The following is a 13,940-nucleotide window of genomic DNA, read 5'->3' on the forward strand; positions in this document are numbered from 1 at the left end:
GTGGAGGGCGTACCGTGTGTGTGTTCCCTGTGCAGGAGCTCTGCGTGGGGGAAGACTCGCATCAGGCAGGAAAGCATTTGAGCCAGCGTGGGCTCCAGCAGGGGCTTCAATACGCAGGAAAGGGCCTGGCCGGGCGGAGCCACAGCCCTTTGGCCCGCAGGTACTATAGAGCGAAGGGCACAACCAAAGTCCTGCGCCCCCAAAACGATGGAGCCCACGTCCAGCTGATAGCGCTGGCTGGTGGCGTAGATCTGAGGATAGCGCCGCCGCAGAGCCGCTAGCGCAGCCTCTGTGCAAAGTGCTTTGATGTCGGCCCCACAGTAACCTGAGACACGGGGAGACAGCAGAGTTGGACACACGATTGTCACCATGTAGAAATATGGACAAACAGCTAGCTTTAAATATTTACAAGCTAATAGTTGCATAATTACACAAAAATAAATGGGTATATTAATATTAAAAAGGCATTACTATGTTTTCATTATAGCCTTGCTAACAGTAGAATTATTAATGATGTGTTCCATTCAACTCATAGAGAAAATGTAATTTTATATTTGAGAAAAGTGCACAAAAATTAACACAATTAAACAAAAAAAATGAGCCTTTTATTATCAGGCAAACCTTTGACTAAAATTTGAGAAAAGTGCAAAAGAATTAAGTCACACAAACATGCCAATATCTAAGAATACACTTTAAGACACTGTTTATAAAAGTTATATCATGACTATTACATCCATCTTACCGACACATTTCTCGGCTAGCTCATTTATGAAGGGTTCGGCTAGCTTGGGGCTCCAGTCCCTGGTGTGGATTTCTAGAATGTGCTTTCGGGCCTGTTGGTGAGCATAAACACAAACACAGACAGTTTACAGATGAAACAAAGCACGGCCAAACTGTTTTGATCATAAACTCTTAACAAAGGGGCTGGAGAAAACATAAGAGCTAACGTTTGATTAGCCAGCACCCTGCTGTGAAGATAAACACAATACACATCCAGAAATCAGAGGAGCACAGACCTGACCTGATATTACAACTTCAGCTACAAAGCTCAGGCGTACTTGACGCAGTCATGAACTATGCCGGGGTGTAACTATGTTTGACAATTTTATATATTTATATGTATATGTATGACAAATTTGTGGCGTTTTCTAGCTTTATATATGGTCTTAAAAGCCGATCTATTCCCAGTTTGTTTATTTTCCCTACTCTACTGATTCTGTGACAAATAAACAGTTCTGATTGAAAAAGTAAATAAAATAATAGTAACAAAATAAATGTGTGTACATTTATATATAAATAAAAATGAAAATACAGACTGTTTTTCACAATTGATTCTACATTTATTACAAATTATGTTATAAATTGTAATAACTAATAGTAATTCATCTAATAAATAGATGAAATAATATACAACAAATGTATATATGATGTCTGAGACCATTAGTGAACATATATATTTTGTATGTTTACAATTTAATGTATTTTTTTCCACAACAAATTATATGCTTTAAAAAGTTTTTTGTATGGTTTTAATGAAATTTTACACTTTTGGACTCTATACAAAATAATATTATAATATTTATTACAATAATAATACTCTATTATACTGATCATCGTTGTGTCTTTGAATGTTTTCTGGTTTGATTGATGGTATTTAGCTTACACTGATTGTTCAAATGCTAGCTAGCACCCTATTTGAAATCCAAATTTTTGTGCAGATAGTACTCTGACTAGTGGACAAAGGAAAGATATATATGTTATAAATTAAAAAAAGATATTTCCCTTAAAGTCTTATATGTAGTTAGCGTCCATTTATTTATAGCTTGGAGTGCTAAATACTAAGTCAAAACAGTAGCTTGACTGTAAAAGTGACTTGAAAATCTTCTGTTTAAAGGTAACGTTAAAGGCTTCAACACCAGTCATGAAATGTATTGAACTAAAGCAGGAATGCCCAGATATCAGCAGTGAGCAGCATGCTAAACCGAACTCATCAAATTTAATTGGCATTCCATTTGTCAAGTTGTCAACGAGCTTGACAAACAGAATATGTGAGATTATCAGATAAGATGCATTTCAAAGGCCAAAACGGCTGCGAAAGACTAGAAACTGAGCAGTCAGACTATTATATTTCAGGATAAGTGTTTTGAGTGAGGGACACCAAGGACTGTCTGGGACACAGAGTGTCAGTTGGCTGCGGGCAACGAACACAATACCAGGCAAAGTAAAAAAAAAAAAAAGGATTTGTGCACCTTTTTATCTGGCAGGTTGAACAGAAACTCCCGGTCAAAGCGTCCGGGCCTCCTGAGTGCGGGGTCGATAGAGTCGAGTCTGTTTGTAGCACCGATGACCACTATCTCCCCCCGGCTGTCCAAACCATCCATCAATGCCAGTAAGGTGGACACTATGGAGCTAAAAAATTAAAACACAATGACTGGCTAACCTCTTTGCATGTACAATGAAAAGGTGTTGATGTGTAAATGTGGGTAGGACATCTAACTCATTTCAAACGAGCAAGAAATCTCTTGTTTTCCATGATACATTCCTTGTAATAGCAAAACCCTTTGTGTGGAAATCATAATGAACTATCTGATTCCTTCAGGAGCATTTCTAATCCTGATGATGAAACCTTCTGCAATACCCGCCACATTCATTTGAATGCATTACCTGTGAATTTGATCCTGTCTGCTGGAGCGAACAGGAGCGAGGCCATCAATCTCATCGAAAAAGATGATGGAGGGTCTCATGAGGTATGCCTGCCAGAAGGACAGGAAGTGTTAGGTGTGTGGCTGGACAATCTCATACCTAACATCAAAACAGCTAGGGAAAGAACAGAGACTAACTATGTTTCCATCACCCTGTTTTTATGCGCATTTTGAAGTATGGCATCAGAAACGAGAGATAAAAAAAAAAAAAAAAAACGTAATTCGCAAAAACGTTTACACGCTCGCTTGAGGTGGTTTTTGACTTGTGCGAAAAAAAGTTAATGCGAAAAATGGGAGATGGACACACATTTACCGGATAAATTCTGACGTAGCGCACATTAAACCCACGTGTCTGGGAATTTCGGCTCTTTAGGGAACCGAACCGGATCATTTGGCTCAGCTCAGTAATAAGAGTGTAGGCTTGGGTGTGTTACGTGATATTAAGGATGATCTTTACATCACACTGTTCGACCACACACACTCCATGCAGTGACTGAATATTATGTTAATGTGTAGCCTACTGTATGTGCGTGACATGAATCGAGAGCCGCGGCACCGGTAATGTCATCACACGTGATCACACGCATATACACATCAAAATAACATTCAGATAGTGACTACTTGACGTGTGTGTGAAAGGACAATCATATTATTCTGTCTTGTATTAATATACAAAAATGGAAAACGGCTCTCAGGCGGGAACCGACTCTACTTGTTCACTTAAAGGAGTCGGCTCAGAGTCCGACACATCACTACTGTTTCCGCTCATGGTGTTTTATTTACTGTTGGTTACTTTTTTTGTGATATGTGATTCTCGACAACAAGGCAACTTGAGATACACTACAAGAACGAACAAAGAGAAAAAAGAAGCTTTGGAGGGAAAAAAGCACTGTTTAAAAGATCCTGTATTATCATTTTACAGTATAAAAAATAATAATTGTTTTTTTTTAAGCTTGATGGTTGCTTCAGTGGTGGTGGGAGGTACAATTTATATTTATATTATATAGAGTGCCAAGTGCAAATCTTTTTTCCTAAAATTGTAACAAAAAATCATAACATAATTGTAAATAGCATAATTATATGATTTATTCTAATAACATATAAAATCAATCAATCAATCAATCGTTTATTTTCATGGTTTAAATTAAATTTTAAATACTTATACAGTCTAAGGTTTTTATAATATAACATTTATTAAACTCATTAATTTTATTAAATGTTGTTGTTATTATTATTATTATGTAAATGACAAATTGGATTTAAAACTGCAAACTTAAACTCCAAAGAAGTTTAACACTTATCTGTATTTTCCAAATCATTAGAACTACTGCGCTTGTTAAGTCTGATATCACACATCACCGTTTCATCTTTTATGTTCAATATCATTAAAATATTGGAGTCTCTCTCTCTGTGAAGCCAGAGACTGTAGTGTACACCATGAGTTTATAAAACCTTCCTTAAATGTATAATTTGAATAAATAGTGTAGTATCATAAACGGCTGTTGAGATAGTATTCTCTCTTGAAACAAGTGGATGTTTGGACCCGGAAATGGTATTCCATTCATTACAACTTTACAAACGGCCAGGAATGTGCAATATCTGTTCATCAACAAATATCACCTCACAGACAACATAAACTAGCTCAAGGTCATACTGGGATCAGGGTTGTGAGGTTGTCTACTAGATCACCTGGTCAAAAAGTAGGCGGAGCTGTCGCTCAGACTCTCCCACCCATTTGCTGAGGCAGTCTGCGCCCTTGCGCATGAAAAAAGACACCTTCCTGTCACCCTGAATGCATTCATTAGCCAAAGCCCGCGCCACCAGCGTCTTCCCAGTTCCTGGAGGTCCATAGAACAGACATCCTCTGCAAAGAGGAGGAAAATTGTTGGTGTCAACCTTAGCCAGCACTTCAAGTTCACTTCAGTTTACGCGCATGATGCATATTACACACAAAACTGGAAAATCCTTGTGAAAGAAAATCATGTAAGCAATAAGCCACACCTTGGAGGCTGGATCTTAAACTTCTCAAACACTTCTGGATATAGTAGAGGAAAGACGACCATTTCTTTCAAAGACTGGATGTGGTGGGTGAGACCTCCAACACTGTCAAACTTCACCTGCATTGAAAGAGACAAGAACATATGCTAGCCCACAAAGCATCTTTTTGCTCAATGGAAACCAATGAAGCATCAAGGAGATGATAATGAATTGAATGTAGAGATGCACCGATTGATCGGCTGGTGACCGGAATTGGCCGATTTTCACGTGATCGGCCGTGACCGGCGACCGGCCGGTCAGTCTGACAAATACCGATTTTATGCCGGTCAAATGCACTCGGGCGCCGCATGATTAACATCGCGCAACATCAGCATCACACGTGCACACGGAACACACATGTAGGAAACCTCGTGAATTACGTCCGTTCAGACCGCAAGCGCATATTTTTTTCCGGCGTGCATGTGAGTGCATTCACAACGGGAGCAGGAGCAGCGCGTGAGCGTCAAGCAGGAGCGTCGCGAGCAGTGAAGCGCGTGTTTCGGCGCCGAGTCTATTTGCTGCACTGCTCACGCTCAATTAAAGGGAAAGCACACTTTTGATGGACAAAATAGCCTAAATAGGGTTTCACAAAAAAGTGCCCAAAATGCACAGAATTTGCGTGTTTTAACAAGAACTGGAGTAGGCTATGTCAGAAAAGAAAACGAACACTAATATTTATATAAAATGTACCCATTTAAACTTGTTTTATTATTCAGTTTGTACAAGTGATTGCAATAGGCCTGTGTGTGTGTGCTTTGAGAAATATCTTTATACTGCAAGGCTATATTTATTTTATTTTTTATTTATATATTATTTTATCTCCATTCCCTGTTTTTATACAGACGTTTAGTTTGCTAAATACATGTATAAAAAAATTATTGGATATTGAATGTGAAAAGGAAATGGTTCTTCCATAACACTGCACTTTAGATGTGTGTGAATTACCCACACCTGGAGTAATTTATATAGTTCTATTTTATAGAATTTATCTGTTAAAAAAAAAAATGTACTATGCAAATTGTAAAATGTTCTATTACAGAAAAGATATAAAATAAATATTTGTGTGTGCTGTAAAGTGGTTAGAAAAAATTAAATCGGAATCGGCTAAAATCGGTATCGGCAGGTCAAACTTAATGAAAAATCGGAATCGGCCCAGAAAATTGTAATCGGCGCATCTCTAATTGAATGTACACGAGTATAAAACTCCAAGACTCACAGAAGTGTCCAGATTCATGGGATCCACATCCGCTAAACTGGCACCCACTTTTACTCGGTCTCGAAGGACGCCGCTAGCCAAATCCTCTGTCCGCAGGTTCATGGGTAGACACCTGTCACACAATATAGACAAATAACAGATCAACATCAAACCTTAGTAAAAGTTCACACACTTCAGCTCTGTAACAAGCCACGAATCGAGTGAATAAACAGTCATTCAGTTTGGTAATGTCACCTGTTACGAGCTCGGCTCATGCTTTTGCTTTTCCGCCTTTCAAATCGCTCTTCGTCTGATGATGATGTTGATTCACTGCTGTGAATGGCATGTTTCTTTACTCTGGTGATAAAAATATAGAAGACAAATCATAAAACATACAACAGAGAGAAATGAGACATACGGACAGAAACATCTGGACAGCTGCAAATAACCTCACCTAATATGGCTTCTTCTTGCAGGAGATCGGTGTGTGTCGAACAGAGAGCCCTTGCTTTGCTTCCTGTTCACTGGCTCTGAGAAAACACAAATAATAATAAAAACACAATCATAAGGCAAAAATCATCATTTCAAATATTTAAGTTTAATGCGAGTTTGTGCGAGACATAGAGAGCTTAGTTGCTCCTGTGAATGTGTCCGAAGCGAGTACCTATTGGGGGAGCTTCATATCGCTGCACAGTTTTACGCTGCCTGAGGTTATAAGGTCTGTCGTTCTCCTCTCCAACCTCTTCTGCCTCGTCTCCTTCATCGTCTTCATCATCATCAGCCTCCACATCTTCATCCTCCTCTCCCTCCTCATGAGACTCTTAATAATGAGAAAGAGGACTGTTTGCAACAGTTTTCAAAGCAGTACTCTTTTTGCTTGGTGCCAGATTTTTTTTATACAAGAACATGCCACAGTATAAATGGTATATCTTGTTCTCTGCCATTATTTGTTCTCCTCATAAGTCCACATATACCTTCAGTTCCTTCCTCCTCTTCAGGGCCCTTTGATTTGCTCATGACTTTGTGATGCCCCTGCATTCCATACGAGTTCCTCCGCAAAGACTTCCTCCTCTTCACACGGGAGTACATGTCCATGTTTTCCTGAACCAAAAAAATAAATAAATAAATAAATAAACATATAAATGAGAAATGTGGAGAAGAATCAATGGAGTAATGTAGTCTGTAGTATGCGAGTTGACTCATCAGTGGGTTCACAGCCCACACTGTAGAGAGAGGCCAATGCTTCAGAGTAACACAGGATTTTAATAACCTCAATGCGAGCAATCGTTTGCTTAATGAGATGGAAAACAAGGCGGCCCAATTGTTCTGCTGTGTAATCAGTGTTAAAGGATAGGAGGAGTCACCAGTTCAGTGTCCGTCCACATGCGGAGGCGCTCCACTTCCCGATTCTGCCGTATGCTGCTGATGTTGTCCATCTCTTGAAGAACTGCTTCTGCCGTACTAACAACAGACAAGACAAACAATTTAAAAATGATTTTTTTTTAATCAAGTGCTTACATAGAGACACACGGGAGCGTTTAAAAGCAGGATCCCTAATATATCAGCGGATCCACTGATAGACGCCGCTTTCAAACACTCCTGTGTGTATCAGTGTAAACACTCGAAGAGCGTCAAAGATGTCATTGTTGATTATTGAAGACAATCACAGACATACATGTTGAGCGCATCAACACAATGGCCAATCAGAAGTGTTTAAGAATCCGTTCAACAGCGCTCAAAACGCTAGAGGGAAATGCTGGTATCGTCACATTTTTTAAATTTGGTACCGAAGTCGGTACTTTTGACAACTCTAGACACAAGAGTAACACGCATTCAACGACAAAACTTAGTTTTTAATTTTTATTCTAATAAAACAATAGTTCTCGAACTCAAACATATTCAGATATTTAAAAACAGTAAAAATCAGTAATCAGTAGAGAGTTCATAAAGAGGTTCAGTATGGAGTAACATCGCTCAGAACGAGTAAAGCAGATCAGCCCATTCATGTGCCACACCAGCAGGTCTCCTCTCTCCAATACACTTCCACCATCTGTCTTTGACTAGCAGCAACATGTTAGCTCACACTAAAATCCTTGATAGGACACAGCCTAGTAAATCCATTGGTTAAAATTGCATTTCAACGTTATCTTGTCGCATCTGTAATGGTACATGTACACTGACTACAAAACTCAACTCAGTGCCGCTCAAAAAGCTCTGGGGTGTGTCTGAAGTGAGTGTGTTTAATTTTTTTGTTCAGGACACGGCCAATATAATCATCATAATATAGCCTACATTCAATTACAGTTGGAAAGATGCAAGCTTTGTTTCCCAATGCCCCAAAAAAAAAACGGTGTCAAATTAATCAACTTTTTAAACCCAAACTATTCTATTCTCAATGACAACATCCACACAGCAATATTTAGCAAATATGCAACAACTGCAAAGCGTTCAATATGTAAACAATATAATAAAGCACTAATTCCTGCAGAAACTCCTGGAAAACGTGCATATTTTTAAATGCTCATGACAAACATCACTACCTGCACCTCACAATGATTGGCTGCCACGTGACGTTTTTCACTTGGCATTTGCATAAAGTTGAGCATTTATGAACCTTTCGATGCTTTCAACATAGTCTCCGATCTGCTGTCAATCCCACAATCCACAGCGTGAGTGTGTTGCTTGGCTCACATTGGACTTAAATGAAAATGCCACTCTTTGCCAATGTAAATATGCCATGTGTTCATCAACGTCAAACCACAAATGTGTTCAATCACAAAACTTTCCCTGAGAAAGACATGACAGCAGATTTATTTACAGTATAAAAGAGCTCAAGATGAGATTTTTAACACAAGTCCAGTCATTTGCAGTCTTTATATCATTATGGTGGAATTTAAACAACACAGAAGCTCAAACGAGTGTGAAATATTACCAAAGGCAGATGCATGTCATTTATAAAAAATTTGACAAAGACTTACAAGGTTTAATGAAGCAAAGTTTACATCTTTTTCAAGTACAGCCAGAACCTGCTTAAGTACCCCTGGGATACATGTAGCCTTGGCTGGGAATCACCAATTATATCAGAAACCATTATGTGCATGAATGCAAGCTGAACAACTGCCATCACTATACATAGAGAGCCCACTTCTAGATCTGCTCTTGAACTCTGTATATGGTCTTGTTTTAGTTCTTGAGTTTAAAGTGCCTGTTTCTGCAAGAGTAAACCTTGTTGGCTTCAGATGTCTTACTAATTATACACTAGCTACTCAAAATCATGAGGGAATTATAACGTACGCACACAAAGTCCAAACAGAACATGATTTCGAACTGTAAGCTCTTAGTGGGGTGAAATTCTAGTTGGTATGTAGTCGTGAAGCGGAAAAGTACCATCCAACATCATTTGACGCTCAGTAACTTTACAGAAAGAAAACCCAGGAGAAATAATTATTTTCTGACTGTTTGGGCCAACACTGAATAGGTGTCTAGACGTGTAAATGTAGGTTATCATGTGTTCATGTTTACATTTGTCTGTCGTCAGTAAGAAAAGAAGCAAAGATCCTGAACAAGCTGTTTCATTGGCAATAAATGGTCTTTTTGCACTGGAGAGAAAGTCTGAAGTTTGGAATTTACTTTATTTCAAGGAAACTATCATCATACTTCGAGCATGAATAAACTACACATACAAGCATCAGATTTTACCTGTTGACAAGTTGGTCGAAAAGTAAACTCTGATTGAGGTGTTCGAATTGGGATTTCCTGATGCGACGGCTTCTCTTGAGCTCAACATGACCGTTCATACGACCATGGTCCCCCTCTGATGTAGAATCACCCCTCAGACTCATTCGACCTATGCGTTAAAAAAAAAGGGGGTTACTAAAGTCATCATGTGTTTCATGATCAGACATCACTGACATCAAACCTGATGTAACTCATCTAAATGCGGTCTATTTGTTTTGAGTACAGATCGACAGAGTACCAAAATAAGTTCTCTTTCATGACTTATTGAGTAGGGCTGCACGATATAGAAGAAAATTGTGATATGCGATAACTCGTTAAATAATGCGATATTCGATATGCGATACGATAATGCTTAAAGTGTGTAAAATAAACTTAAATTATCTTTAAAATGTATTTAAAATTATATAACCAACATGTGTGTTTCACATTCTTTTTGTGACAAGAAAACATCCTTAAACTTCTGAAAGTGAACAGCAGTGTTTTACTGTAGCATAAGAAGTGTTATTTTAACATCAGTATAAACCACAGGGTTTCAGGGTTTCAGGTTATCCTACATTAGGTTTATTTAACAACAGAAACTGAATAATCAAATGTAAAAATAAAACTGCTTAGTTTTCACTGTATGAATTAAATATGTACTGATTCTTATTAAATCTACAAAAGTTATTCAGCCAAGAGCAGCGAGTGATTTTCTCTTTGTCTTTTGTTCGTGACCCCAGTTATTGCAAGCCGTTGCGATGTGCATATCGCGATATATACATTTGCGATATTTCGATAATTTCGATATATTGTGCAGCCCTAGCTTGAATGGTCAAAAACACACTAAATTAAGTCAACAATATCCACAATAAACACAGTCAGTTATGTCAAAAATGAACATAAACAGCTGGGAAAGAAATCGTATGCGTGTTCCCCCAATATTAGGTGACCCTTTCTTGTAAGCTTTCAATAAAGAACGATTCAGTAAATTAAAATGTATACACTAATATACACTTACTGTGTCCATTCTGCAAGGCACCAGTGGACAACCTGGAAGACACGGTGAAAATGCATGAGAAAATAGCTCTTAACAAATAGTATAAAAAGACAGAAAAGTCCTTGTTTTAGTGCATAATTAACAGAAACACCTAATATTTTTTTCTTTGAGTAAAAGCAATTCTTGTCTAAATACATTTTGTCAAAACATATTGAAAATTATGTTTAGATTTGCTGCATGTCACGTTGCTCATTTGCCATGTAGACAGTGTAAAAGCCAATATGCACTAAAAGCGAGCTACACAAAACTAAAAGGCTGCAACACTGATTATAATGGGATGAGATCATCAAAATACCACAAAAAATAAGTATTAATCATGCAACTCTACATCGACTCTCCGACCTCACCTAGTACAGTGTTTGGACATGGTCCATGAGCCTCTCTGGCCTTTACTCTGGGGACTTGGAGAAGTATCAGTAGAACTTGGTGGCGTCTGTCTGCGTGTCCTCTTGGGTGGTGGGGACAAACGTGGGCTACTGCTATTAACATCACTGCTGGGCTCTTTCTATAACAGGCAGAGGTGTGTAGGATATTAAGAAGCTTGCACGAGCATACAGAATACACAGAGAGAATTATGATGATGGCAAGTCCACACTCAAATATGATCTGCACTAGGGACACTTGACACAATATCACAGCTGAGGTCACGAGTCGCCTGAAAGAACAATCGGATTCACGTGAAATTGACTTCATCATCCTCTATTGACCCGGTGAGCGAAGGACTCATGTCATCTCCCAAATTCTTCATCCTCTCCTCCCAGATCTCATTCAGACTCATCCCTGCTGACTAAATAAGCCTATGATTCATACCCACCGTTTACACCACACAATAACACGCAAGATAAGAAAATAAAGAGTTTGAGGTTGAACTAGCCAAAATTATGAAATCATGCTGTTCCAATACTTTATAACCAAATCATTTCCATGACCTTTTCCAGTCATTTGCTAAAAACTGGATAATAATATTTTTTTATGCGTTCAAATTCAGAACAAATCACTGTTGAATCACTCAGAACGATTTGTGAATCGGGTTGATGATTCATTCAAAAGAACAGACTCACTCAGCCATAAATAATACATAATACAAGTTTTGCTCACAAAAATGTCACTGATTATATATTTTTTAGATACATCTATATTCACTATATAATTGATATGACTTCAAAAAAATTTATAAAATAATACTAATATAATAAGTATTAATTTCTATGATTTTCCCACACCTGGAAATCACTATTTAAAAATTTCCTGATATTTCCATTTTTTTTAATTACCATAGGGAGGATGTAATAAAAAAATAAAAAAATACTTTTTAAACATTATATAGGAATTATAAAATATTGAAATACAATGTTATTTTAGAACTGGCATAACTAGAAACAAAACAATTGTAGAGATGTGCAGATGTCATGAAATGCATGGAAATCAAATCACGTTTTTAAAATGATTGATTCCAGGATTTCAGTGACTGTGGGAAACCTACATTAAATCAATCTGAAACTGAAAGGTTTGCAAAGTAAAATTAAATAGAGACATAATGCACTCAAAAATCATAACAACATAAAGGATATTGAGTGCAGACCAAATTCATTGCCAGAGGACAAGCCACTTATGCCAGAAACTTGTGGCAGCTTATCTAATACTTATTATTCAAAAAACTTCAAGCATTCTTGACAACTTGCACAGAACTTGATAATTAAACTGAACACCCTTGCAAAAAGTATTGTGGTCGTACTGATGACATCAGACGGTAACAGCAGCAAGGAACTTCACTACTCTAACACATACAGTACAGTACCATGACAATACCATGGAACATGTCCAAAAAACATTGTAGTTCCCTAATATCACGATAACTAGGCTATTATATGAATGCGAGATTATCGTTTCAAACTGCCTTCCTAATGTGCACAACCACAAAAACAACCTGTGCCAAGAGCCGATAACACACATAATCAGAAGTTTCACCTAAATACTCAAGTTCAAAGTTTACTTTACAAAAAAATCACGAACAATGTCTGTTTTGAGCCACAAGGGGTCTGTCTCAGCTGAGCTTTTCCCTTCCCCCAACACTAGCTTGTTTTATTGTTGAAGACACACGGAGGACGAGACGTTTTTTATCCGACAAAAGGTGACAAACGCGCATTTGTTGTGACTGTTATTCGGTGCGTCGGAGCGCGTGACAGCATGGCGCGCGCCGGTACCTCTCGAGCGCAACAAACACACAGCAACAAAATAACGCTCGATTCTTGTAAGCGAGTCGGTTCGATTGAACTCTTGTTTTCGGTGATCCGATTCACTTAATCAATCACTCAAAACGCAGCTATTTCTTTTTTGTGGTGAATTGTTTTCAAACTACTTATGTTTTCAAAACGTTTGTAATAAAACTATATTTTTATTTTGAGTTTCACCTCGGAGCTCCTACTATAATTATTTTTTCTCTTTTTTTACACATAGATAGGTGTATACAGACATTTCCCTACCTGCTCGAAAAAAATATAAACGGTCAAATATAAAGTTACATATCGTTGTCAGTTTTACTGCCAAAGTTATCAAAGTGAAGTACCATGCAAACACAGCGAATCTGTTAACTCGGTTCATTCAAAAGAATCGGTTCAATGGAACGATTCATTCGCGAATCGGACACCAATATAACAAAGACAACTTATGGGCACTGAGTGCATTAAACCAGCCAGCCGGCTTTATTAAGTCCAGCTAGTATGTGTGACAAAACACATAAAACTAAGCGAAACGCCACGATTAAGCGCTGTCGTGTCATTAAACTGCAATTTCTGCATCGCCAAGTGTCACTCAAGGCGCAATATGGGAACAAAAGATGTGGACATCCATTCATCCAGCCATTTATCTACACATCCATCCATCCATCCATCCATCTCCAAGAGGCCAGAGTGAACAGCTCGCTAACCGGCTGGCGGAGAGAATAGGCTGCCGGTGTCTCTCTCTTCCTTACACGGCTGTTGTGCTCGTCCAAGTTTGGGGTGTTCCTCTGAGACGACCTCGTCCGGCCCGAGATGAAGGGACTGACGGGCTTGTGATCCGAGCTCTTCCTGGTGTTCACCATGATTGCTGTCTGTCTCCGCTGATAGACAGTTCCTATCCTGTAGCTCTTGTCAGTTGCTTTCGTTCTGACTGTGTCTCTCAGCTAGTAGAGAGCCGAGGCGCCATTTCTCTTTCTCTCTCTCTCCCTCTGCTGTCAGCCAGCCGAAACTCT

At 38.5% G+C, this 13,940-nt stretch overlaps 1 protein-coding gene across 4 annotated transcripts in view; it reads right to left on the minus strand.

The window, feature by feature from the left end:
• The window catches only part of atad2b (ATPase family AAA domain containing 2B), a 95,109-nt gene extending 81,169 nt beyond the window's left edge, over positions 1–13,940 (minus strand). The window contains exons 1-16 of one of the 4 annotated variants that reach the window (XM_082148565.1): positions 13,680–13,940; positions 11,056–11,213; positions 10,670–10,701; positions 9,634–9,781; positions 7,297–7,395; positions 6,909–7,039; positions 6,599–6,754; positions 6,389–6,464; positions 6,190–6,291; positions 5,956–6,067; positions 4,704–4,819; positions 4,392–4,566; positions 2,665–2,753; positions 2,250–2,409; positions 743–833; positions 14–325 (exon numbers count right to left, since the gene is read on the minus strand). In XM_082148565.1, the coding sequence (XP_082004691.1) occupies positions 14–325; positions 743–833; positions 2,250–2,409; positions 2,665–2,753; positions 4,392–4,566; positions 4,704–4,819; positions 5,956–6,067; positions 6,190–6,291; positions 6,389–6,464; positions 6,599–6,754; positions 6,909–7,039; positions 7,297–7,395; positions 9,634–9,781; positions 10,670–10,701; positions 11,056–11,213; positions 13,680–13,790 (2,068 nt within the window). In that variant the 5' untranslated portion in view covers positions 13,791–13,940. Of the gene's footprint in view, positions 1–13; positions 326–742; positions 834–2,249; positions 2,410–2,664; positions 2,754–4,391; positions 4,567–4,703; positions 4,820–5,955; positions 6,068–6,189; positions 6,292–6,388; positions 6,465–6,598; positions 6,755–6,908; positions 7,040–7,296; positions 7,396–9,633; positions 9,782–10,669; positions 10,702–11,055; positions 11,214–13,634 lie in introns of all 4 variants that reach the window. The other 3 variants (XM_082148563.1, XM_082148566.1, XM_082148564.1) reach the window with 3 other exon arrangements.

This window comes from Leuciscus leuciscus (assembly GCF_965113295.1).
Source record: "Leuciscus leuciscus genome assembly, chromosome: 19".
Taxonomy (NCBI): domain Eukaryota; kingdom Metazoa; phylum Chordata; class Actinopteri; order Cypriniformes; family Leuciscidae; genus Leuciscus; species Leuciscus leuciscus.